This window comes from Mugil cephalus, chromosome 16 (genome assembly GCF_022458985.1).
Source record: "Mugil cephalus isolate CIBA_MC_2020 chromosome 16, CIBA_Mcephalus_1.1, whole genome shotgun sequence".
Lineage (NCBI taxonomy): Eukaryota > Metazoa > Chordata > Actinopteri > Mugiliformes > Mugilidae > Mugil > Mugil cephalus.
Genome location: NC_061785.1, coordinates 18,399,572 through 18,424,134, shown reverse-complemented (window position 1 = coordinate 18,424,134; position 24,563 = coordinate 18,399,572). Strand labels below are relative to the sequence as shown.

General features: G+C 41.4%; 4 protein-coding genes across 10 annotated transcripts; 2 read left to right on the top strand and 2 right to left on the bottom strand.

Moving 5' to 3' along the window:
- Positions 1 to 304: 304 nt before the first annotated feature.
- si:dkey-220f10.4 (tubby protein homolog) lies at positions 305 to 5,786 on the bottom strand. 2 transcript variants are annotated; one of them, XM_047609082.1, is made up of 14 exons: positions 5,646 to 5,786; positions 5,199 to 5,416; positions 4,151 to 4,310; positions 3,813 to 4,043; positions 3,572 to 3,691; positions 3,294 to 3,452; positions 3,034 to 3,200; positions 2,778 to 2,939; positions 2,535 to 2,647; positions 2,139 to 2,253; positions 1,959 to 2,057; positions 1,696 to 1,867; positions 1,490 to 1,615; positions 305 to 1,210 (listed from the first exon to the last, which is right to left on the bottom strand). In XM_047609082.1, the coding sequence occupies exons 2-14, from the start codon at positions 5,238 to 5,240 to the stop codon at positions 1,200 to 1,202; spliced, it is 1,677 nt and encodes a 558-aa protein (XP_047465038.1). In that variant the 5' UTR covers positions 5,241 to 5,416; positions 5,646 to 5,786; the 3' UTR covers positions 305 to 1,199. The 2 variants fall into 2 exon arrangements, with proteins under 2 accessions (XP_047465038.1, XP_047465039.1); XM_047609083.1 differs by having other exon boundaries at positions 305 to 1,615.
- A 724-nt stretch (positions 5,787 to 6,510) lies between these two features.
- ccdc189 (coiled-coil domain containing 189) lies at positions 6,511 to 8,682 on the top strand. Of its 5 annotated transcripts, none has more exons than XM_047610102.1 (9): positions 6,511 to 6,557; positions 6,698 to 6,730; positions 6,839 to 6,873; positions 6,967 to 7,032; positions 7,128 to 7,291; positions 7,664 to 7,734; positions 7,844 to 7,960; positions 8,131 to 8,206; positions 8,376 to 8,682. In XM_047610102.1, the coding sequence occupies exons 2-9, from the start codon at positions 6,713 to 6,715 to the stop codon at positions 8,540 to 8,542; spliced, it is 714 nt and encodes a 237-aa protein (XP_047466058.1). In that variant the 5' UTR covers positions 6,511 to 6,557; positions 6,698 to 6,712; the 3' UTR covers positions 8,543 to 8,682. The 5 variants fall into 5 exon arrangements, with proteins under 5 accessions (XP_047466058.1, XP_047466060.1, XP_047466057.1 ...); XM_047610104.1 differs by having other exon boundaries at positions 6,531 to 6,730; positions 8,376 to 8,465; positions 8,566 to 8,682; XM_047610105.1 differs by having other exon boundaries at positions 6,535 to 6,557; positions 6,972 to 7,032.
- Positions 8,683 to 8,767: 85 nt separating this feature from the next.
- On the bottom strand, positions 8,768 to 12,144 carry phkg2 (phosphorylase kinase, gamma 2 (testis)). Its single transcript, XM_047610100.1, has 10 exons — positions 11,920 to 12,144; positions 11,542 to 11,653; positions 11,274 to 11,449; positions 11,128 to 11,182; positions 10,954 to 11,019; positions 10,631 to 10,794; positions 10,456 to 10,546; positions 10,194 to 10,347; positions 9,849 to 9,974; positions 8,768 to 9,751 (listed from the first exon to the last, which is right to left on the bottom strand). Exons 2-10 carry the CDS (start codon positions 11,634 to 11,636, stop codon positions 9,506 to 9,508), a joined length of 1,173 nt encoding a protein of 390 aa, XP_047466056.1. The 5' UTR covers positions 11,637 to 11,653; positions 11,920 to 12,144; the 3' UTR covers positions 8,768 to 9,505.
- A 205-nt stretch (positions 12,145 to 12,349) lies between these two features.
- On the top strand, positions 12,350 to 24,342 carry rnf40 (ring finger protein 40). 2 transcript variants are annotated; one of them, XM_047609389.1, is made up of 20 exons: positions 12,350 to 12,468; positions 12,945 to 13,093; positions 13,219 to 13,386; positions 13,674 to 13,989; positions 14,491 to 14,691; positions 14,822 to 14,943; positions 15,082 to 15,228; positions 16,199 to 16,273; positions 16,430 to 16,549; positions 16,680 to 16,859; positions 16,967 to 17,102; positions 17,515 to 17,636; positions 17,719 to 17,984; positions 18,269 to 18,386; positions 18,497 to 18,646; positions 20,973 to 21,182; positions 21,282 to 21,407; positions 22,988 to 23,128; positions 23,245 to 23,346; positions 23,620 to 24,342. In XM_047609389.1, exons 2-20 carry the CDS (start codon positions 12,956 to 12,958, stop codon positions 23,794 to 23,796), a joined length of 3,015 nt encoding a protein of 1,004 aa, XP_047465345.1. In that variant the 5' UTR covers positions 12,350 to 12,468; positions 12,945 to 12,955; the 3' UTR covers positions 23,797 to 24,342. The 2 variants fall into 2 exon arrangements, with proteins under 2 accessions (XP_047465345.1, XP_047465344.1); XM_047609388.1 differs by having other exon boundaries at positions 12,351 to 12,468; positions 20,970 to 21,182.
- Positions 24,343 to 24,563: the final 221 nt, after the last annotated feature.

Below are 24,563 nucleotides of genomic sequence, written 5' to 3'. Positions count from 1 at the left end.
TCAGATGTTTTCATAGTTTTCATATTGTGCAAGAACAGAAGTCCTGACATAGGCCTGATGCGCTCTATCTGAATCTGTTTGTGCAGATGCAGCTTCATCTGATAAAAGTCCGTTTTTTTAACACTTTGATAAAATAAGGTTGGTTTCCTTTTTTTTGTGATAAAGCCGCTGACACGATAGATGAAATATAATTTGATCGCACAGATGAAGATCCGGGGGAATGGTGGCATGAGCGCAATGTCAAAATGATCAAGTTAAGTCCCAGAAAAGAATCTTGTTGCCAGATAAACAAACTGAGAACTAGTAAATGTCCAAGAAAAACATTTTATTAATATAATTCACAAAGTAGATACGCAGGAGCATGTACATTATGTCATTTGATATTTGCCAGTTGTGTTTTCACAGGTATCCTCCATAGTTTAATTGCACGAGCCCTTTACACATCTGTCCAATATGAAAAGACAACCCACATAACTAGCATGAACTTAAATGCCTCAATATAAAGTCATCTATGAAATAATAACAATATAACAATGATAATAATAATGATAAAACACGTGTTCTCATAACTAGTTCATACAAAGTGTTATTATCCACCAGATTACAAAAAGTGACCATGTGGAAAATTCGGGGGTATGCACCAATACTGATAAGTGTTTGGTGCAGGTTATCTCGCTGAGAGATGTGTTCCCAAGGCGATGGTAGTTGAGCCTAAAATTGCTGGATGTTGTAAATGTTCCACCATAGCCCTACTCCCACCTGGAAGACAGCTCCAACAGACAGTATCATGCTAACGGTGTGGCACTACATGTAGGCATCAAATGGGGGAAAGGGTCATATGAACAGACACCTCTAGTAGAGCAAAAAAAAACAAAAAAAAAAACAGTACTTCCAATTTCTTTGCATTTGCCAGTTATTTTTCTAAACTGTTACATCAGAGTGGTGTTCTCATACAGCTGTACTTTAAGTACATGGCTTCCTGATGTTGCCAACTCTGGAAAAACTTGGGTCCAAACTTTAATTCCCAAACCATCCCACTGCTCAATAGTGGACGTTTCTGGAACAACACGCTATTTGGCCTGGCTTCGTTCGAGGAGTTAACCTTAAGAGTGAGCTCATCTTTTACTTTGGCGTCAGATGTGATTCCTGGAATGATTGTGCTTCGGAGACCTCAATGGCATCAGAAGAATGAAGGCAACCTAAGCTGCAGCTGTAAAAAATATGCTTCACTGACACACGGAAAATGGCAATAAATTTAAATACCTTCAGACTGCCTCGTCTCTTGCTGACCTAAGTATCATTCCTTCTGTTTTAGATATAAAGACATTTTGAACATCACTGTTAGAACTGTTAACTGAATTACTCATATCCCAACTCTACCTGTACCTGGTCTGCCAAAAAAGATATTGGACATCCCTTGGACATCCCATTTCTATCTAGATCAGGGATGTAGTTGAGCGCTTGAGGCATGCCAGAATGGATCACTCACAGGCCAATTTGCCATCAAATGATGAGAGGGTAATTGCAAACGCTTGCAGGGCACACATAGGGAAACTGTAATCCATGGAGAAGACGTCCTCCGCTACACGGCCAAACTGCATAACTATGTAATCCTCTGAAAAAAAAACGAAGGCAGTGAAGTTACTGCAACATCCAATCTCATTCTTCTGACATCTGTCCAGAGATTTATCTTACCGTTGTCAGGATGGATGATTTGGAAGTTTTTGACAGAGGCCTGCGTGACACGTCCATGGAAGTTCAGCACGTATGACTGAGTCTGTTCGTTCCAGCTCGGGGATTTGTTCACCAGGGTGACCAGTTTGTCAGTGTTGTTGTTTGCATAGCACCCCAGTAGAGTCTCTTGATCCTGGAATAAGCTAAAGTGTCAGTTCATCTCAAGTTTTTTACGCTACAACTACAGCATCACAGGTTTTACACCGAGAATGTTTCAGACATACGTTTTTGGGACGGATGGACACTCTTTCGTCATTCTCAAGCATGCCAGGGATGACCACTGTCATCTTCCGTGGACCCTTGAAACCCAGCACATTTGTCTCCTGGAACACGGTAAATGATTATGTTGCATGATTTGCTGGTGTGCTGCTAGTTAATAGTGAGGCATATACGGTTGGACTCACATAGCAAATCGCTGCCAGTTCTTGACGCACTGATTCACACTCTTTGATAAAGGGTTTTTTCTCAGGGTTTTCGCCTCCATCGTAGACTGTGAACTTGGTACCGAGAACATTAGACCTGAAACAAATAAATCTGTTTGAATAGACAATTTAAAGCAACACACTCTGGAACACATCAGTTAACTAGTTACATCTGTGTTTTTTGTACTTTAATGAATCAAAGTGTCAACTCTAAATGCACATTTCTGGTTTGGTTTAGTTTATCTTGCTGACAATTGGCTGAGTGTCGCCCTCAGTGACAATCTCGGGTACATATTAGTTTTCTTCATGACCAAATGCCCTCATTTCAGTTGGTTAAACGGTTTCACAGGCAGAAATAAAAGTTGTACTGAGTTTTACCTCAGTTTTCCGATGTAGCAGTTTGTATCTCTGGACAGATTTGTCGGGTCAGTGGAGATGAGATAGTTGGATGTTTTGCATTTCTTCCTTTTTCTACCTGCCATTAGAAACACCTTAGTGGTGGCACAATGAAAAAAACAGACAGGAGAGATTTAATCAAGCTTTGATAGAAATATAGCAGCTTAAGAAAACAATAATAATTTATCAACATGCACAGTGTCCTGGTTAGATTTGTGCACCAACCCTCTTGCCATCCTCTTTCTCCATGTGGAGGTAGTATGTTGGGTAAATGCCTTTCTCCATGCCTCTCCTGTCCCTGGTGACCCTGCACTGGATCGTCACATCTCTTGGCGCAGGGCGCGAGGCAAACTTCTCAAGATCCTCCACCGACATAGGAGAAGTTGGCTGAAATGAGGAACATTTGGTCTGGTGTTCATGTGTTTTCTGTGACAGAGAAATAACATTCCAGCTGTATTTCAAGTATATATTATTTACTGACTCTTCCATTGGATTCACTGCCTGAGGAAGCGCTCTCCCTGTAGTTGGAGTTAAGGGAAGCTAGACTCGGCGTATTTTTTTCTGCTTTGTCCGACTTTTCTTTTTTTTCCTTCTTCTCTTTTTCTTGGATTTCCTCGTCTTTGCTCTCGTCACTTATTTGGCACCTCGCTGTGGAGATCATGAACACACGCAACATTAACCTTAACTACAACTTTTCAGTGTTGTCAATGTTTTAGTGCTTCGGTCCACACGATCACTTACACGTGTCCAGTTGTTTTTTCTTCTTAGGTGACTGATGCACAGGCCTCTGGGGTTCTTCTTCCTCTTGATCATCACTTTCATCACATTTATTCTTCTTTGGACTTCCAGCCTTCCCTAATGGGTCTGTCTCAGGGGTTGAAGCCTCTTCTAAATGCTTCTCTGCAAAAAATAGCATTGCTCTTAAGCTAAGTTGCACATTGTTAAATCTTTATATGAAGAAAAATGTTTTCCTCTCCATATGTACACAGCATATTATTTAGAAGTCTTAATGATTTTACTTTTACGGTCTTGTTTGGTAGTCTTGTTTGTCTTCTGTGCATCTGCAGATTCTTTCACTTTGTCCTTCTTTTTTGCTTTTTTCTCCTTGTCTTTCTCCATGTCCTCGGTCTGTTCCTCCTCTGAAAAAAAGCTGACTGATTAATAATTTATTAAACCAAAGTGTCTCTTAGCTTTACATGAGCATGCATGAAAACACAAGACAGTTTCAGACAACATGGAGACCAAAAGTTAAACCCTTACGTTTAGCTTTTGCTTTTTTCACGTCCTTCTTCTTTGTCTTTTTTCCTTCCTCCTGGATGTCATTCTCCTCTTCACATTTCACCTCAGGCTCTTTGTCAACCTCCAAGTCCATTTTCTTTGGGGTAACAGGGTTCTCTGGAGACGTCTCATACAACCCCATGCTGGCTGTCATCTCACATTCACCCAGTGTGATCTCATCGAGTGGGTTATCATGGGCATGTTCAACTTGATCTCCAGGTAACAAATGGAAACGACAGTATTTACTACTATCAAACTAAAAGGAATTGAATTAAACACTGTTTACATCACATATTCTATAAGAATATTACTATACCAACCAGTCAGAGAAGTGTTGCTCAGGGATTGGCTGATCAACAGAGGCGTCTCATCAGAGCAGACAGCTTTGTGCTTTCGATTCTTTTGTCGACTGTCCCGATTGGCTACCACCATTTGAGTATCAGCCCTTTTCTTTTGCTGCTTTTTTATCAACAGGGTTCTCTGTGGGGCAATCGAGTATTCATTCAAACTTCATTCATGGGTATAAAACAAGAAGAAGTCTTTTTCTCTTCATATTACTTACAGAAATACTGATATATAAATTATGATATATGACATTATATTATATTATATATGATATGATATTTTATTAACATGTTTAATTTAATTATTTAATTTTCACTGTGTGGATTATAGAAGAGTGTACTGCTACTTTAATAGATGCAATGACACCTAAACACAGGTCGTAAACATCGTGGGTATTATGAGGCACATTTTTATAATTGACCTAAGAAGTGTTTGCCATCCTTTTATTTGGGGTCATTCAGATAGTTATTTTACCACCAGTCTTTGTGTAACTACTATTGCTGTCATTTTTTATTTTATGGTATGCTCAGTGTCCTGTTATAAACATTGCCAGCTAAAGCTGTTGAGCAAGTCATTGTAGATTTAAAAGATTTTAAATTCATTCATGTTATCTATACGCCTTTTACTGCTACTGTTCTGTCTGATATTGATGGAGATAAGCCCACGCAGTGCTGTAAACAACACTGTGCCTTAAATTTGAGCAGCAGCTCCAGACAACAGGTGTCCCTGACATAGCCAAGACCTCAACAGTCTCAAGAAAGCTGTATTTTTATTTATTTATATTTTTTGCAAAGTGCACCCTCAGTTCTAACCACTTGTTAGCTATAATTAAACACAGAATAAACTCCAATAAATGCTCTGTTGTCAGTGTGAGCTATAATTATGTTTTTGCCAAGGATTACAGCTAAAAATCTACTTCATCAACTCAAAAGTTGTAATATACAATTGTTGTAGTAATATAAAGTGAACAAAAAAAAAAAGAAGTCTGGGCTATTTGTGGCAAGAAATACGTTGAATCATTACCTGGTTGTCCAGCTTCTGTTGTCGTATATCAGGTTCCTCCATGTCTGAGTAAAGGCTACAATGTAATCAGGAGATATTTAAGAATATCTGAAATCAGATCAAATCAAATCCACCATCAAGGTGCGGTGTGAGAGCATTTAAAAAACGGGAAACCACTCATTAAGGATGGAACCAGCCGTCTGATTGCACCACCCAGCTCCATCTGCCAGTCTGTCCACCTGCATGTAGCAGAAGGCAAAGTGGATTAAAAGGGGATAATGTTCTTAAACTACAGTGCACAGCTCAATCAGTGTGGACAGACAGGCTCTTGAACAAGGCAAGCTTCCCATGGGTGTTTTAACGGAGAGGCTAGGGCCCTTTTGTTAAGTTACAGCTGAGACGCTAGGACATACAAGGTGATGCCCTGCTCCTGCCAGTCTGTTTAACTCAGCGGTATGCATCACTTACCCAGGCGTAAACACCGAAGACGCTGCACTCAACACATATTGCTCTAAAGCTTCTTTCTTGATGTGCCTCACTTTCTTGCACCAGATACGCCTCGTGTGTCATTAAAATGTCCCAAACGACCCAGAACACACACAAAAAAAGCGACTACGCTAGCGGGTCACTCGGGCAGGTTTATGTGGTTGCCATGGATACGGATGCCATGCAGTGATGGAGAGCCGTTAGGAAAAGAAACCTACTGTCTTTAATAATAATAATTAAAAAAAATCTGGGATTATTGATCTCTTCATATTATTATTATTTATTTATTTTTTTGGCAAAAACTTATGGTCCACTATGATATAACCTGTATCTATTATTTGATATAATAAATAGGTAAAAACAAGCTATGATTTATGCTAACATTTTTACATTAACTACTATTTTTTTTATCGCACATTCGTTTCATTGTTGTATCTGTTGCGTATACTTTTGTATTTTTTTAAACTCTTTCAAAGCTATGATGATGTTTTTATTATGCAGTTTATTCAATCAGGTTTGATATGTAACAACCCGTGGGCGGCATGCACTTGCGAGGAGTAGTGCGCCTTTTCCCCTCATAAAGTTTTTTTTTTTTTTTTTTTTTATAGTGTGAAATAAAATTAAAAAAAAAAAAACTGATGGAGGTCTTTTGCCTTTTGCACTTTGTATGAAGTTAGAACACTTAATTTCAAAAGAAATTCTTGGCATCATTATTATCTAAACACGCGTACGTTATCTGTAGTGCGTATTTCATTTGGTACTTTTTAAAATACTACACATATGAGTGTTTGTGTCTTTTATCAGGGCGTACGATTTAGTCTGACGATAAACCGGAAGAAGTGTGTTGCTAGGATACAAGCAGGTAACCAAACAGGAAAGCTTCGCTGAAACTCGGTTGGTTAGATGTGGGGCTTCTCATGCACATACGTCTAAATAACAAATTTGAATATTTTGATATGTGTGTTGTATTTTTTATTACCATGTCTGTTTTTCGCTGTTAAATTTGGCTAATTTATGACTACGTTTTTTTTCAGTTAAAGACATACATAATGGACGCAAAAATAAAGGTAGGTAAGTTTTATATCTAATTGTTCAAATTGGTAATATATCTAGGAAACAGTATTAAGCATTGCCTTGTAATGTATTGCATATAAAGCAGTCTTTGTTTTCTTTAGCTACCACGCACCCATAAAGCTAAAGTCATGCTATGGTGAGAGCTGCATATTCCCTTTAATTGAACACAGCTTGATTTAGACCATGTCTAACTTTATGTCTAACCCTGGATGAATTCTTTGTGTTTTAGGACAGATGTAAGCTATCATAACATGGAGGAAATCGACAAAATGCAGTCCATCCTTGATCTGGAGAGGTTTTCATCCCTGTTTATGAGCAGAAACACGTCTGTGTCCGAACACACTCACAAACACACACACCGCTGACTTTGTTTTTTTTTTCCTGTGACAGTGCTTTGTGCAGCGTGTTTGGAGTTGACCTACTTGAACCAAAAAGAGGTGTTCTGCTGGAGCTGTATGTCCAGACTGTGCTCTTTTGCAGAGAGCACAGGTTCAAAAAAGAACAAACTTCTGCTCTCCTGTCCATCGTGAAGTCCATCCATGAGGCCAACATAGGTGAAGTTATGTTACGATTAATATGCATTGTTAGCAGATGGAGATGAAACTAATCATGAATCAACTTGATGTGTGAAACAGCTTTCAAATCCATACATTAGGAGTCTATATTCACATAAGGCAAATTACTCAAAATGTATAGCCTACGTTACATTTTAATACATTTCTAGATAGATTATTTATGGTGATTTTAAAGAAATTGTTGCCATATATATACACACCTACGTACAGTTAATGGAGTATTAACTGTTCATAGGTGCAAATTAAGTGATTGCTGCAGTAAACTGGAGTATACTTTATTTAACTTTCACCTCAACGAATAAATGATAAAATCATCAAGTTTCAAATTCATGAGATAAAAACTTCTTGCAGAAACTCCTCTCAACAACACAGATGAGTGCTTCAGATACTGCAAGGAGCTTCTGCTCTGCCACTCAGTAAGGGTGAGTAAACTAGTCTGCGGGCTTTTTTTTTTTTTTTTACAGTTTTATTTTAAACACATTTCTATATCATAACAAATCACCATGATGTGTCGGTCTCTGCCCACTACAGCGGCCTCCTTTTAGTGTCAACCTTTTTAACTATGAGGAGGGGAACCATGTCTTTAAGTACATACATAACAACTATTTGAGGCACTGCAAACTCTACAAGTATGTCTTTACTCCGCAGGTAAGACATATTATATGTCCAAATTATAAACATCATAAACAAATTAAATTTACTGTCAAATTAAATGAACAATACGTTTTGGTTTAATTAATTTAAATTTTTCTTGATTTTAGCATGAAGAGACTAAAATCAGGACAGAATAATGAGATTCTATGTTAACCTTTGAACAGGTGAAAATCGATTTGTCTTTGACATACTCTGGTATGGATCGCAGATCACCTACTGTGGAGGAACTTTCTGTACCAGGTAATAATAGGGCATTAAGCAGCACAAACACATTTCTAAGATCTACGATCTTTACCCTCGTTGCAACTGTGTTCTATTTGATGTTGTGTTGCATTGATAATAGAATATTTAGAATAATTTAACAACCATAGGACTCAGTTAAATAATTACAAGTATTTTATTGTACCAGATGTTGAAGAGAAAGAAGCAGAGCCAAAGGAAGACGGATCTGCCGAAACACAGGAAACATCCATAAGAGAGCAAGAGGAAGTCACACTCGGTGGGAATAATAGCAGGATTGAGTGTAACTGCAGAAATAAGTTTAATAGTCAAACACAACCCAAATTTTCTTTGTAATTGCTTAATTTCCTCACTTTCAGATTCCACATGAGAGGCACTTATAGAGCGAGTGGTCAGAGCAAATGACGCTCAGTTCGGGACAACTGGATCGCTGAATGAATGAAAGCAGTGCAGAGTCTCCGCAGCCCAACCACAAAGATAAAAAAAAAATAATGCATGATAAACGTTATTATTTTACATTCAGATGAGTAGCATCCAGATTTCAAATAAGCACACAAATAAGACAATTCAAACATAGGTTTAATTGTCAATAAAAAGTTGTTTTACACAGTACAACATAAATCTGCATTTGTACTTCTCTTAAACTGACACTTTAAGAAAAAGTGCTCCGTACGAGACATAACAATGAACTGAATAAGGAATGGTGGTTAATTTAAAATACAGCTGCAAAAAATCTTCACAGTTAGTATGAGTGGGTTCCCTATAGAGGAATGTTTGCATGCATACAGGATCCTCTACCATAAACACTATTAACAATAATAATGTTTCACATGTGTCTCCCTGTACTGGAATATGTGTAACACTAACCTTTAATACAAGTATGTTTAAATAACTAATCACAGTGCTTTAATTTCCACTTCACCCAAACAGTGCTTAAAAAAAACTCTCCTTAGTTTTAACGGATGATCAACCTTAATATACATCATGGACCTCTATACTGGATTTTTAGCAAATGATTGTGCAATGTGTCCTCTATTGCAAAGTGCACTGCAAACTTGATGACCTGACAAAAAGAGTTTCAGATAGCCACAATCTTGCATTAAAACACAGATAAGGAACAAGAAGCTGTGCGTGCTTATCGTAGACTTGCAGAGCCAGGGTGCACGTTAAGGCACACAAACATCTAGATCCCTGAATTCCTCATCTTAGAATTAAACAGTCAATTGACAAGACAAACACTGACAGGACATGCAGACGGTTAAATATAAATTACAGTGTTTCGTTATGAGGTTGACCTTTTTATGTTTCAAAGTCCTCCAGATCCAGCAGCATGATCTTAGCCGTGTTCTGAAAGAGAGCCGCTCGATTCTGTTGTTCCCCTTTCTTCACCCAGTGCCCATAGATGCGGAAGGCGCAGCCGTCGATGAGCTTGCGGACGCCGCGCAAGGAATACGGATCTCTGGCGAGTACCTCTCGGGTTAGTGGGCGAACCCTGCGGTAACGGCTGTACATCCTAATACAGGCAAGCACGCTCACTATCAAGACCTGGAGGAATCAAGACAGGAAAGTGGGTTATTAGAATATAGCGGTTATTTAGTTCTTCACATTAAGTGTAAATCGGCTGCCATAAAAAAACACCCACCCTAAAACTCTTTCTGGGACTGAAGAGACGCACATCCTCTTTCTGGTACTGTCTAAAGAATGGATGGGCTAAAGCTTGCTCGGCAGTGAGACGGACAGCTGGGTCCACCACCAACAGTCTGGAGATCTGAACATCACAGACAAAAAGACTGTAAAAGTTCACACATATTGGAATATAATACATACTGAGCAGCATGTTCATATTAGCTAGATTGCTGTGGATTAGCCTTATTTTTTCAGTTACTTCAACATATGCTTCACTTTAAGAAGAAGGTAGTAGATGGATATTAAAAGGAGATAGGCTTATTGAGAATCAGTTGACAGCACTGACAGAATATCAGCTTACCAGATCTTTCACAGTGTCAGATCTGTCATCCCACTCTGGGGAGGTGAACTGATAGCGACCCTCCATGATCATCCTGAGCATCAGCATCTGCTTGCGGTGCCAGAACGGAGGCGAGCCGGCCAGCAAGGTGAAGAGGATGACTCCACACGCCCAGCTTGCCAAGGAAGACAATAAAAAAATAAAAATAAAAAAAACAGGAGAAGGATTATGTAAAGCTATACAGAAAAAAACTGCTGCGTCATTGAGAAAAAGAAAGGCTTACAGGTCGACCTCCTTTCCATAGCCCGGGTGCATTTCATCCATGGAACATTTCAGTATTTCGGGGGCCAAATAACCAGGTGTTCCACAAAGCTCTGATTGCAACAGAGGACAAAACCGATCTTTAACGTGTCTCTGCACAAGTGACCACTATTCACATGTCACACACACAGACGTACCTCGAAGCTTCTCCCAAGGCTGCAGCTGCACTGAGAAACCAAAGTCAGACAGTTTGATGTGCCCTTCATCATCCAGGAGAACGTTCTCAGGTTTCAGATCCCGGTGCACGATGTTGAGTGAGTGGAGGTATTGCACGGCCTCCAGCAGAGCTCGCATCATACTCCTGCAGAGAAATCAAAATGAGAGATTTTGCATTAAAAAAATCCATTTGAGTTATTTATTGACGACGATTATATCATAATAACCTGTTAATTAAGTTTCTTTAAGATTTGTTTAGTTTCAGTGTATGTGTGAATGGGGGTTTGTTGATGCTTAAACACACCTAGTTTCCTTCTCGTTCAAAGTAACTTTTTCTGTGAGGTAGTCAAACAGCTCTCCTCGTCTCATGCTGTTAATGAAAGACAACAGATCGATGTCATCCTACAATGGTTCCACAAATATGAAAATTTCATGACTTAACACTAATGTTATTTTGGATATCTGTCTTCATACTCACAGGTCAAACACCAAAAATATGAAAGTTGTGGATTCGTAGGAATCAATGAGAGTGACTGAAGGGACACATAAAACAGTTTGAACATTTTTGGATCTGAAACAGACAGAAATCTTGCAGTGTCATAAAAGAGCAGAATTGCAACATACTGATGGAGGAGTGTCCCTTCACCATGTTGAGCACTTGTATCTCTTTCAGGGTGGAGGATTTCACCTCCTCCAGCTGCTGGACCGTCATCTTCTCCGCCGTGATCTCAATAATCTTAACTGCCAGCTCCTGACCTGTGTGTCGGTGCACGCACCTGCGCACTACGCTGCTCACACCTCTGGAATAAGACGGGCCATGCAAACCATCATGTTTTCCTCATAATCAAACAGGAACACGGAGTTGCGTGGCAGGCTGTTTATGTGGACTCACCTGCCAATCACCTCTTTAGGGTCATATTTCTGGTAAAACTCCTTGGCCCCCACCCAGTCTGGCAATTCATCACCAACAACGATGTCTTTGGTCATGGTGACAGCGTTTTAATCTGTAGTAAAAAACAAATTCAGGCACGTGTCTGTGCTGCATGTTTACCAGGAACTACATGGACATTTCTTAATAAGGAAGTGTAGTTACTGGCTTAAGTTTAATTCTAGTAGACTGATCATGCTCGTGATTTGCTACTTATAAACTTCCCATCTCTCTACATTTATTCCGAAATGGACCGTTTGTATATTATAACAGTAAAGTATATGTTTTTGATTTGCCCTTGCTGCTGCAGTAGGTTCACTGACCGAGCAGGAAGCTACTCACCATGTATGCAATCAAACGACAAGAAGGAGACGGCGCATAAGGGATCAGTAAAAAGGCACCATCTGAACCCAAAGCATCTATCTTGAGGCCGTAGTTGTGTGCGATTCAGCGACAACAGCACCAATGTCAGATTCCGCCAACGTTAACCACAGTTAGCTAGCACCTGATCACTACTGTTTACATTCTAGTCACATTCCTCGAAACTCTGTGTATAGCCGGCTATTACAGAGTGTGGCAGTGCCGCCCCCAAGAGGCTGGAGGAGACACTGCAATATGTTTTCAAAAATGTATTTCTCTCGCTGTGAGGCTCTGAGTAATTCCAATTATTGGTATTTCAAGGCAACGTTTTCCAATTGCGCAGTTAATGCGTTGTTTATTTTTTTTACTTTATTTATTGATTAATCACACTGCGCTGAAGTACAATGTGAACAATAGGTGGCAGTAACGCTCCGCCTCGGTGGAATTCGCAACTCAGCCGAAGAAGAAATAACGCGTTTCCTGTTACTTCTCTGGATGCCCTGAGTTACATTTCAACCGCTTCTTGTCACGGTTTGTAGCGCTAATATCGTCCAGAATATTGTATATGCTTTACCGTTCCCATGTGGTTCATTTAGAAAATATCGTATGTGTATATTGTTTGGCAGTGAATAAAAATGCTGAACGCCATTCATTTAAAACGATGGACAAAGAGCGCGGTTTAGCTAACCAGCAGAATTGTCGTTAGCATTAGCTTAGCTAGCGTTAGCAGGCTTGGTAAAGTCCGTTAATCTTAGCAGAAATTAAAACTGCTGCTAGTTTTTCCAGGCAGCGGCGTGAACAGTAGGATGTCAGCACAACTGCCCATTAACATATAGAAACACTGGGGAGCACTCTAAGCTATTTGATACCCATTTTGTTTGTGACTGTAAGGCTAATGCTGTCCCTAGCTGTCATTAAATGAATGGATTTTCCATATGCAGACCCACTCGTCGTTTGTTACAGCTGTAGTAACTTGAAAATTTCTTTCCATGTTTGATCTTATGCAGGAGAAGGAAAGATGTCAGGCACTGGGGGAGGAAAGCGTCCCTCAGGAGGGGACAGCCCCCCTGGCCCGCCTGAGAAGAAAAGCAAAAAAGAGGAGAAGACCACCACCACACTAATTGAACCAATTCGCATAGCCGGAGTCTCTTCTACGGTCAGTCAATCAGTATTAATTTACACAAGTCACCATTTGTAGCCAATTTATTTATTAGTAATTAGTCTTTGCTAAAATAACATTATGTATTTTCTGTCTTTGGTGTCGGTGTTTGTGTCGTGCAGGAGGAAATGGACATGAAGGTGATCCAGTTCAAGAATAAGAAGTTATGTGAGCGCTTGGAACAGAGACAGGCGATGGAGGATGAGTTACGAGAAAAAATTGAAAAACTGGAGAAGAGACAAGCCACTGATGACACCACCTTGCTGATTGTCAATCGCTACTGGTCACAGGTACTTATGCACATTTGATTACATTGTTGTAACCCATTTTCAGGTCTTGCTGTCAAAATCATTTGTAATCATTTAATAATCACCCAGTAGTCAGTCATCTGATAGATCACTGTCATTCCTGTGCATTCCTTAACTTGTCTGTACATGGGTATATTTATTTTAGTTTGATTTATATTCATGTACATTTAGTCACTTAGCACAGTTCTGAACTGTGTACAGTCTTTGAACATTTTTCTTGCCAGTGGATTTGTGTTTTTTTCTTCAATCCTTGTGTCTTTGCTTTGCAGTTGGAAGATAATGTACGTGTTCTACGTAAGCGTATCGAGCCAGAAGCTCCTGCAGCATCTGCCCCTGCCCCACCACCAGCACCACTCCCTGACCCCACACCCATGGAGGAGGATGGTATCAGCCTAGCTTCGCCAACATCTGCTGTTCCTCCACCGCCTTTACCGGAGGCTCAGAGCGAGGGTGAGCCATCAGAACTACAGCAGCATCAGGAGGACCGTCAGGAAGAACGTCAGGAGGACCAGCAGCAACCCCCTCCTCCTGCTGGCTCAGAAGATTTAATGACACCAACAGAGCCAACAACGTATTCAAAAACAGGTTAGCCTTTTGATTGTAACACATTCAATCTTATTAAAGCCTTCCTTGCTGAGTTTTAGTTCTATAATATTTCTATTAATGTTACGTGTTAGTCTTTACAAACCAAAGTAGCTATTTTAAGGTGTCTGTGGGTTCCATCTCTGCTATGTCACTGCTACTGTTTAGATTTGTGTCTGGCTGTGCTAGTGAACTTGGTCCTAAAAAGAGAAGCAGCAAATACATGATTTTTCCTCATTCTTATGACACCTGGAAATCAAACACTAATAATAGAAACTAAGTGTTTAAATAGGCAAGAGTTTTAACTTCTCTTATGCCCACTGGGATAACCTCTTAGCTCAGAGTTTGAAGTTATAAGTAAGACTACAGTGCTAACCCTTGACTTTGTATTTGATGGATTCTTTGTTGCTTTTCTTTGTGCTTTCATGATAAATCTGGGTAACGCTCTGTCTATGCTGATGCATGGGACCAGTTCTGTATATAACCCTTTACAAACATATGCAGATGCAGTGATGCCTCCTCCTCCCTTAAGTGAAAATGCCAAGGGTTTCTTGACCACGCTGGAGCAGAGCAGTGAGGAGGAACTAACCCTGCACCTCGAGGACCGCATGCAGTTCAGCAAAGAAGCCATTGCCTGCTTGGTCTGTGTTTTTGACAGGCTTCACAGTCGCATCAATGACATGTGCAAGGTGGTCGAGGCTGCAGGTAATTATGGAAAGGCAATGGTAATGACAAATTCATCTATGTTAAGCCGTTGGCACTGAACTTACTGAGTTGTGTAATTGCTGTTGCGTTGTCTAATTTGGCCAAACCGTGTTGGTCTTTTTTTTGGTAGATTGTGAGGATGATACTCAGTCTGAAATAATCAATGTGAACCACACTCTGCTGGAGGAGAACAGTCGGCTACGAGACCTCGCCACTCTCCTGCAGGGTCGACACCACAAGATGTCTATGGAGGTACAATGTCCTTTGAGCTGTTCATGAGTGTCAGTGCGTGCCTTAAATATTTCAGGTGTATATGCAAGAGCGTGTGTCAGAGTATGCGGACATGGAATTGTAATACATGTCACTGATGAAGCAGCTGTTGTCTTGCAGTACAATGAATTGGTGGACAAGGTGACGAGCTCAGAGACCAAGGTGTCTGAGATGGAGACAACGGTGGAAGACCTGCAGTGGGACATTGAGAAACTCCGCAATAGGGAACAAAAGCTCAACAAGCATCTAGCAGAGGCAATGGAGCAGGTGTGTTTACATATTTGTTTGTGTCCTCATTCATTTTTGGGTGCATGCTTATTTTTATTTCCTGTCCACTAGATGTTAATTTGTCCTTTTTGTTTTTCCCTTATACATGAGTTGACGTTGATAAGGCTCTGAGCATCAATGCATGTCAAGCCAGCTGCTCTTATTTATGCACCACCCACCTTTGATAAGTGCATTTATAAAATGACTTTAGTTGCATTAGCAGATGCCATAAGATGTGTGTACAGTTGCACAAGAAAGTATGTCTCTGGAATGAACTGTTTTTTAATTTCCTTTGCCTTAATTAATCAAGAATATAATGTGATTTTCATCTAAATCACAAACATGGACAAAAAAAATAATATTGTAATATTGTGTGTCTTTACTGAATATACACATCCATGATTCACAGTTGATGAATAACGAATGTAAACCCTTGGATTTACTAATTATTCTCCTTTGAATTAAGATCTGGGTTCTGACTGTCCACTCTAAAAGGTGGATTGCCATTTTTTGAAGCAAGTGTGTAGCAGACACACACTGGCAATGCGCCTTAAACACACATTGATGTTTAAGGTCATTGACCTGCTGCATGGCCCAACTTCTGCTGAGCTTTAGCTTTTGTCTGTTGACCAGTGAACATTTAATCTCTGTTGTTAGTTTGTAACCCTTTCCTACTTAATGCAAATGATTCGTTTGTGTTTTAAAGTCCTCTGGGAGCTTTTGAGGTGTGGCACTCTTCAGCATATGGTTCTTGTGAAATGCAAAGCCTAACAGTTTGTTATTGTAAGGCAAAGTAGTTCTGACCCAAGCCTCCATTCGTTTTCTTTTTCTGATGTGCAACTTTAATTACAGTGTGTTGGCATTATTAAAGTTCATCACAATAACATTCAAACCTACACTATCAAGTGTAATTATGTTTTCTTGCCTTGTTTCTTATTTTTAATGCATGTTCTACTTTTGCTGCCTGCAGCTAAAATCGGGATACAGCAGCACTGGAAGCTCAGGGGGGCTACCTGGAGGTCAGATTACACTGAACATTCAGAAGGTGAGACGAAAGGACGTTTGAAACTAAAGAAACGCTCCTTGTCCTCCGCAATCAGTTTTGTATATTCTGTGTGTGTGTACATATGTATCTACATCACACTAGCTTTGAAATCTACTATCCACCTTTCTATAAGATGATGTCTTTGTTATGTCTTAGTTTGAGAGTCTCAATGCGGAGTTGGAGCACAACCAGGAGTTGGCTAATAGCCGCATGGCAGAGTTGGAGAAGCTCCAGGTGGAGCTCCAGGAGGCTGTGAGGGAGAGTGAGAAGCTCAAGGTAAGTATTCTAATGTGATGACAGAAGCAATATGATCACACCTCTTGTTCGGGGGGTATATCATTTTCTTGAGTTGAAACAGTCCTACATTGTCCCGCCTGTCAGCTCAATATACATCCTGATTTTTCAGATGGACTTGCGCAATATTCCAGAAGAGGTTGTGAAGGAAACCTTAGAGTACAAATGTCTGCAGTCTCAGTTCTCCCTGCTGTACAACGAGTCTCTCGGGGTGAAAACTCAGCTGGACGAGGCACGGGCGCTACTGCTCACTGCGAAGAACGCCCATCTCCGACAGATTGAGCACATGGAGGTGACAGTGTTGTCCTGCAATATCGTGGCCCAGCACGTTGTATGTGTTTATCGTCAAGACTCCTTAGCGAAGTTGCCAATGCTGTCTTTCTGTTTCCGACCGTTCAGAGCGATGAGCTGTCCCTTCAGAAGAAGCTGCGGACTGAGGTCATCCAGCTGGAGGATACTCTGGCCCAGGTGCGCAAAGAGTACGAGATGCTGCGCATTGAGTTTGAGCAGAACCTGGCAGCCAATGAGCAAGCAGGTATGTCTTCACATCACACCCTCACTTCAGCCAAGAAGCCCGTAGAGAAATAAACCTGCTACAGTGTGGTGCACTGATGCCACTCTGGATTTGTAAAAAGTCCGATACGCAGCTCAGTTATTACTTCAGTGCAGATTTTTTTATCTGTCATTGTCAGTAATATGACGATGACTAATTTCATATAAAGCAACTTACTTATCAGCAGAGTTGGGCTGTTTTTCTTTTCTTTTTTTTTAATTATCTGTTCGCACTTCAGTAATGTTTTGTACCATCATTTCCATGTAGCATGAGATTGAGCTCATCATTTAAATTCACAATTCAGATGCATGACATTGAATGACAGAAAACCAAACCACACGTTGACTGTTCTCTGTGCCTTTCTGTCTTTCGCTCTTTGTTTCTGCTCACTCAGGACCAATCAACAGAGAAATGAGACATTTAATCAGCAGCCTTCAAAACCACAACCTGCAGTTGAAAGGTGACGTGCAGCGCTACAAAAGGAAGTTGCGGGAAACACAAATGGAGATCAATAAGGTACCTGACGTGATTGGATGACATACAGTTCTGTTAAATTGAAAGAACAGTTCTAAGCAAACGCTGTTTACGTTACCATCAGTTGCGCTGCCAGAGCGGCGACACGGGGGTTCTGATCCTGGAGGAAACGACGAGCGACAGCATCGATGTGAAAAAGGAGGACGATGAAGACCAGGAGGAAGAGGAGGAGAGGAGGAAAGAGCTGGAGAGGCAACGAGCCCGGGAGAGGGAGCGGGAGAGGGAGGCCGAGCGTGAACGAGAGAGGGAGCGCGAGAGGGAGAGGCAGCGCAGCGACGAGCTGAAGAGGAAGGACTCGGACACACTGAAGATGCTCCGAGTAGAACTCAAGTACACGACCTCCTCTCTGACTCCACCTTATAACAAAATGTTTGGCCATAATCATTAAGCTGTTGTAAAAACGGTGACACACACAGAGCAGTGATCAGTTACAGAGAAACGTACTATTAACACTGAAGACTGGAAACGAACCACATACTTTACCGTAATATGTGGGTAGTAATTTACTCATCTGTTACCCACAAAGGTTTGATTGTGTGATCTGTTTGATTACAAATAAAGGAACTGTATATTAAATGTCACCTCTTTGTCTTCTCTACCTTCTCTATCTCCAGGAAAGCCCAAGAGTCACAGAAAGAGATGAAGCTCCTGTTGGACATGTATAAGTCGGCTCCGAAAGAGCAAAGAGACAAAGTGCAACTCATGGCAGCCGAGCGCAAATCTAAAGCCGAGGTTAGATTTTTGTAAACAAAAAAAAAAAAAAAAACACACACTTTTCACATTTGTTGCATGCTATAAAGGGCTAGAAGCTAAACGCCCAACCCATGTGTCAAACTGTCCAGGTGGACGAGTTGAGGATGCGCGTGCGAGAGCTGGAGGAGAGGGAGAGGAAGGAGAGCAAGAAGCTGGCTGATGAAGATGCCCTCAGGAAGATACGAGTGGCAGAAGAGACCATTGAGCATCTGCAGAAGAAACTCGCTGCCACTAAGCAGGTTAGTGGACTAGGAATAAGAGTGAATCACATCCCATTTCAACAAGAGAAAAGACAACATTTTCCTCCTGCTTATTATTTTTCATTTACATTCCAAGATATGTTTCACCACTATCCATCTACATATCTTTTTGGAATTGTTCAAAGCAGCAAACGAATATGATAAGATGGATATTGAAACACGATTCTTACATAAGTGTCATACGTAACCCTTTGGGACAGCACCCCAAGCCAGCTGTGCTACGACTGAAACTAGTGCAGTGAGAATGTCATTTGCCTAAGAAAGAGCTTCTTCTAATCTTAGATAACTAAAGAGGAACCGAGAGCTGACGCTGTGGCTTGCATAGGATCAGCTGACTTGAGTAACTAACCTACTGGTAACTTCTCGAGAACTCTTAATTTACATATGGTAATGCCTCAACTCAAATCGTGGTCCATCATGGTATCCATCCGTGGCAGGTCACTGTGACCCCAACATGCACCTCAGACTAGTGACTGGAGATCTTACAGAAACCTTGGTTATTTTTCTCAGATCCAGTATGTTCACTGTGACTCAAGGAGGAATTGAAATGTGTCGGTCAGAAGCCGCTGTGACCTCTCGTTTGTTCTGTTCTTGTAAACGCCATATTGCAGAAAAGCCTTGTGGCCTTTGATACGTGTGGTATCAAAACCAGCACCTGGAGGAATCAGACCAGGCAGATACAGTTTCTTTCTGTGCCTGCGTACGTTTTCTCCACGTATTCCTGCTTAGCTTCGTAGAGCAGTCATTTTCATGTATTGGCCTTATGTGTATGGGTAGTTTGTGTTTCTGTGTTAGCCCTGCAATAGACTGGCATCTTGTTATTACATATTTTTTTTTGGCATTAATTAAACATCTGCCACGGAGCCTTAAAACGCGTAGCTCTCACTTCTACTCTGAAACTGCTGAAAAATCCGAAACACTTAAAATCAGGTCGAACACTTTTCAGTCTTGCTTAAATAACGCTTACGGTTAAGGTACGTTTCCTTTTGTCAGACGGTCTGATGTTTTGCTAAAATGGTCCCATGCGGCTGTCTGGTTGTGCAACAAGAGAGAAACCGTGAACGGATGATGCTGACAATTTCAGGGGAAGAAACTGTAGATGAGTAACGAAGAACTCTTTTTGGGCGGGGGGCAAATGTGTGCGGATGAGCCAACCTGATAAATTCTCAAGCATGTGAGCTCACTCACTTGGCTGTGCTGCGTTGTAAATGTTGAAACACTGGAATTTCATTAGGAAGAAAAAAACAGACGACAGACACTTATCAGGTTTAAAATGTAAAACCATTATCTGTCCGGGGTCAGATGTTGATTCACCAATGCCATCGTAATTCTAAAACTTGAGTTGCACAGATAGTGGACACACCCACATTAGATAATATTGTCATAGTAATATTATTCCGCTTTTGACCTCAGCGCTATAACTCTCATCGGCTTATTATAATTCATTTGAATCACATTATCGTCACACGTGTCTCCGAGGAGCGGTGAACTTTTACTCCCTTTTACTCCAGGTAGCAAGAGATGTCGAGATCACATAAACTGCAGCTCTTCATGCTTGGGAGATCTTGCAGAACATAATTAACAGAGGGAAAACACTGTCTGCGCTGATAATGGTCCACACTAAAGTTTTATACTTATACCTTCATACGCGGCATAAAGCAAACCACAGCAACTACACTGCCGTCTAGTCAGATGTGTTTGATTTGCTCCTCCCACCCTCTGGGGCCAAGATTTAACTTCACAGATTGGCAAAACGATTCAATGAACGAGCTACTTGTGAGTTCATCCGACTTTTGTTTATAGGTCCTAGTCGGTTCGTAAACGGGCAAACGCAGCAAAGTGAAATTGAAGCCGCATGTGTAGCACAGAAATCAAACCAGGTGTGTTTACATGTTGAGGTTTGTAGTCATTAATAGTGAGGTGGGAACCTTTGGCAGTCTGACTTCGGAATAGAGTCAAAACTATTGTTGGAGATGGAGAGGCACAAAATTGTAGCTCTTACTCCGTCGTGCGACTGTTGACTGGTTAAGGATAAGCCAGAGAAAGAGTTTGCAGCATTTTTATGTTGTTGTTGATACATAGCTTATTAATTAATGTAACACAGTGCTCCACAGTGTTGTTGTCAGCGGGGGGAGAACGGTCTCTTAGCAGCGCTCCAAATACTGGGCTAGTGCTGGAGCGCACAGTACCAAAGCTGTTGAAATCAGGCCCCACCAGATTTCTAAAGCGCCTGCCAGAAGCCTCATCGCTGACATCTGTCACTGACTTTTCTTTGATAACTGACACACATGCGTCTTTTGAGGAGGAGGAAGCCCTGCTGAGTGAGATGGATGTAACAGGCCAGGCCTTTGAAGACATGCAGGAGCAGAACAGCCGGCTGTTGCAGCAGCTACGGGAGAAGGACGACGCCAACTTCAAGCTGATGAGCGAGCGGATCAAATCCAACCAGATCTACAAGCTGCTGAAAGAGGAGAAGGAGGAGCTGGCCGACCAAGTCCTTACGTTCAAAACCCAGGTAGAGTTTCACTAATTAACCCGAAAGTGCATCGCTTACAGTTTGTGTTAGTGTCAGAGCAATGAAGCGCACGCCGGTTACTGTTGCTGCCTCTTCCAGGTGGATGCCCAACTGCTCGTCGTGCAAAAGCTAGAAGAAAAAGAGGGAGTGCTGCAGAGCACATTGGCTGCTCTGGAAAAGGAGCTGGCTGTCAGGACACAAGCACTAGAGCTCAACAAGAGGAAGGTGAGGAGGGGCCGTTAATCACGCCGTCAGCTCTTATGCTCCATGATTCCTAATCGCATGATTTCAGTACAGCTAGATGTCTCTGGATTCAAATATAAACACAGAGCAGCGTTAGAAGAATTGTAGGATTCCTGAGGAAAGTCTGGTGCTCACATGTGTGACGTGTTTCTGTACATTACTCACGTTCTGTAGATGTGTGTAGGAGTGCGGTGAGATGCAGTGAATGATTTCACCTTGTCTCTTGGGTAAATGCATAGCCTCAGTTCTGCTTTTATGGCTGCATGCCAGAGACAACTGCGGACCGAAGACGTGTTGTCATGAACTAGATATCTCAGAAACATCTTGATGGAATTGCTCCTAATTAACGTTCACGTGGACTCAAGGATGGAGTTATCAGATTGTCGGGGGTTATTGTACGGTCACCAAGCAAGATTTTGTGCACAGCCCAGACATTTGTACGTCAGTAGTAACAACATTTCACAAAAAAAAGCAAAATTTTTTGTTTCCTCTCCCTGAATGACGGTCAGGACAGGGGGCGTCCTGTTCTTCTACCAGCCCACCACAAGCTCACTGGTTTTGCTGATAAATGTGGTTTTCGTGGCGACATCTGGACCAGATAAACTTTAGTTGAGGGTTTTTTTTGAATGGTTGATGAGTCACTTTTTTTTTTTCCATTAAAATCTATTATTTTTCTGAGTAGCCAGTTAACCATTAATAATAATGAGCAGAACTTCCCCTGTTTTAAACGTTTATTCGAACATAACCATGGCATATTTTAACATATCTATAATTTTACTTAAGCTTCAATCATACCATTGGCCAAAAGTGTAAATTTATTCTGTGTTGACCTAATGAAGAAATGTGTTGTTTGCCGTGTTCTGTCATTTCTTAGCAAAGACAGTGTTGACAGCTTTAAGGGTGATTGTTGGGATTGTACCTGTATTATTCATGGAGAAGTGTTTGCTTAAACATCTATGGACGTGTTCGCTGTTTAGTCTTACGGGACAAAACCAAACTGGCTACTGGAAAGAAGCGTTGCCATACGCGGTGTTAACATCTGCTCTAGAGGGTCTTTAACTAGTGCTCGTCTGAAACACAGATGAGAAGGAAACAGTGAGTTCCAGGCAAAGATCATCAACCCATTAGAGTAACTGAAATACTGACACTGATATATATATTGTCTTCCTCCCACTGTAGTGTTTCATTTTTAGTAAGTGTTAACACAGTCTACGTCATCGATCATGTCAACAAGTTGTGGCAGCACTACTGCAGTTTGGTATGCAAGCAGCCACAAGGGAATAATTCTAGTTTCTTTAATTTTAGACCAGTAAAATATAACAGAAAACAAACAGAAAGGGCCTCTTACTTAACTGATAGATTTAAAACGTTGCGGTGGGAAACACTGTGTCATCTTAGATATACAAACTGCAGTAAACAAGATAAGTGGAAACACAAAGCATAGACTCAAAGTTCTCCCTGTGCCCACTGTACCGCCGCCGCCACATTAAAGCTCAGGAATCTCATCATTAAAGCTTTTTTTTTTTTTTCATTGAGTGCGTCTACTTCCTTCCCCGCTGCAGGCGGTGGAGGCTGCGCAGCTGGCAGAGGACCTGAAGGTGCAGCTGGAGCACACGCAGGCCAAGCTGAAGGAGATCCAGGTCTCCGTGGCCGAGAACCGCACCGCCCGGGAGAGGGAGAGCAGCAATCTGAAACGAGCACAGGTATGTGGGAATATCGTTCCCAACCTACTTAAATGGCTCGTAAAGTTCCGATGGGATGAGCTAAAATAAAATTAGGTGCAGCACTAAACGCTCCGCCTGCGCGTCTTCTCTTCTAGGAGGATCTGTCCAGGCTGAGACGAAAGCTGGAGAAACAGAAGAAGGTGGAGGTGTACTCCGATGCAGACGAGATCCTACAGGAGGAGATCAACCAGTACAAGGTGAAGAAAACAGGGCCGTTGTTTATGTACACACAAATGAGTGACTTTAATAACCGGTTACTGGGAAGATAATTGCAAAAACACTGACAGCACAGCACGACTTTGCACTGTGCTCGATTGGTTGGCAATGGTAAACATGGACTATAAAGGGAGCTTGAACTTCCACAGATATTATGTTCACTTTGTGCTTTGGAGATATAAAAAATCTCGTTTGTTACACCCTCAAGTTCCAGTTGTGTTGCCGTACACTGAACGGTGTTTGTCTCTGTTCAGGCCAAACTGCGTTGCCCCTGCTGCAACATGCGAGACAAGGAGACGGTGCTCACCAAGTGCTTCCACGTCTTCTGCTACGAATGTCTGAAGATGCGCTACGACACCCGACAGAGGAAGTGCCCCAAGTGCAACTGTGCCTTCGGAGCCAACGACTTTCACCGCATCTACATCACTTAAGTCAACATGGAGACGGAGGACTGGAAAGAGAAAGCAGTAGACGGAACCAAAGGAGAGGAGAGAATAGAAGAAAAACAAAGGAACTGGAGATTTACTCAAAGAGCCAGACATTCTGGGGGATATCAGTCGAGCGTGAACCCCTGTTTTAATCTCTTTGAAAAGACTTGTTTTAGCACATCATTGCCATTTGGTGACCAAACAGATAGTGACACATCTTACTGAGAGTGTTGTGCTTGTAGTTAATAAACACAGTTGTTTGTCCATATAGTGATGTTCTTACATGTTGAGCTGCTCTGCACTGTTTTGCTGTTCTTGCCAATGTTAAAGGCCCTTTCTTTTAACAAACCTGGCACACTTATATACATATATATATATATTTTATGTATTGAAGAACCTGAAGATGTGGTCGATCATCCCGGAGAGTTTCTTTTTAATTGTTTTGTCCTGCTGGTTCTGAAAACCCCATAAAACCACTGAAGCTGAATTTTCGACATCAACATTAAACTCAACTCTTTGCAGACTTTAGAGCTGCACGTTTAAAGCAAAGTATGTTTCCAATATGTGAAGTACAACAGCCAGGGTTGTCTTACGTCTTTAGTTAGGCTATAGTATTAACAATGCCTGAGAGACATCAGCGAGTTTGGCACGCAGTCAGCACATACAGGAGAGTTTGGATCACCTTGGGCAAGGTCCTCTGTGTGTGTTCATCCTGTTGCCATGGTTGCTATTGGAGAGTTTGACACAACATCTGCAGCTTATAGTGCCTC

What these genes read in the sequence shown, in the direction of transcription:
- si:dkey-220f10.4 (XM_047609082.1), bottom strand. Translation starts at nt 5,240, where the DNA reads ATGGAGGAACCTGATATACGACAACAGAAGCTGGACAACCAG. An exon ending in GAGCAACACTTCTCTGACTG is followed by an intron (nt 4,044 to 4,150) that starts GTTGGTATAGTA and finishes TGTTACCTGGAG; the next exon opens with ATCAAGTTGAACATGCCCAT. An exon ending in AGAAAGAGGATGGCAAGAGG is followed by an intron (nt 2,648 to 2,777) that starts GTTGGTGCACAA and finishes GCCACCACTAAG; the next exon opens with GTGTTTCTAATGGCAGGTAG.
- ccdc189 (XM_047610102.1), top strand. An exon ending in AAAGCTAAAGTCATGCTATG is followed by an intron (nt 6,874 to 6,966) that starts GTGAGAGCTGCA and finishes TTTGTGTTTTAG; the next exon opens with GACAGATGTAAGCTATCATA. An exon ending in TGCTCTGCCACTCAGTAAGG is followed by an intron (nt 7,735 to 7,843) that starts GTGAGTAAACTA and finishes TGCCCACTACAG; the next exon opens with CGGCCTCCTTTTAGTGTCAA.
- phkg2 (XM_047610100.1), bottom strand. Translation starts at nt 11,636, where the DNA reads ATGACCAAAGACATCGTTGTTGGTGATGAATTGCCAGACTGGGTGGGG. An exon ending in TTGAACGAGAAGGAAACTAG is followed by an intron (nt 10,795 to 10,953) that starts GTGTGTTTAAGC and finishes ATTTCTCTGCAG; the next exon opens with GAGTATGATGCGAGCTCTGC. An exon ending in GTCCCAGAAAGAGTTTTAGG is followed by an intron (nt 9,752 to 9,848) that starts GTGGGTGTTTTT and finishes TGATTCCTCCAG; the next exon opens with GTCTTGATAGTGAGCGTGCT.
- rnf40 (XM_047609388.1), top strand. Translation starts at nt 12,956, where the DNA reads ATGTCAGGCACTGGGGGAGGAAAGCGTCCCTCAGGAGGGGACAGCCCC. An exon ending in CAAGGTGGTCGAGGCTGCAG is followed by an intron (nt 14,692 to 14,821) that starts GTAATTATGGAA and finishes TTTTTTTGGTAG; the next exon opens with ATTGTGAGGATGATACTCAG. An exon ending in GGCAGCCAATGAGCAAGCAG is followed by an intron (nt 17,103 to 17,514) that starts GTATGTCTTCAC and finishes CTGCTCACTCAG; the next exon opens with GACCAATCAACAGAGAAATG.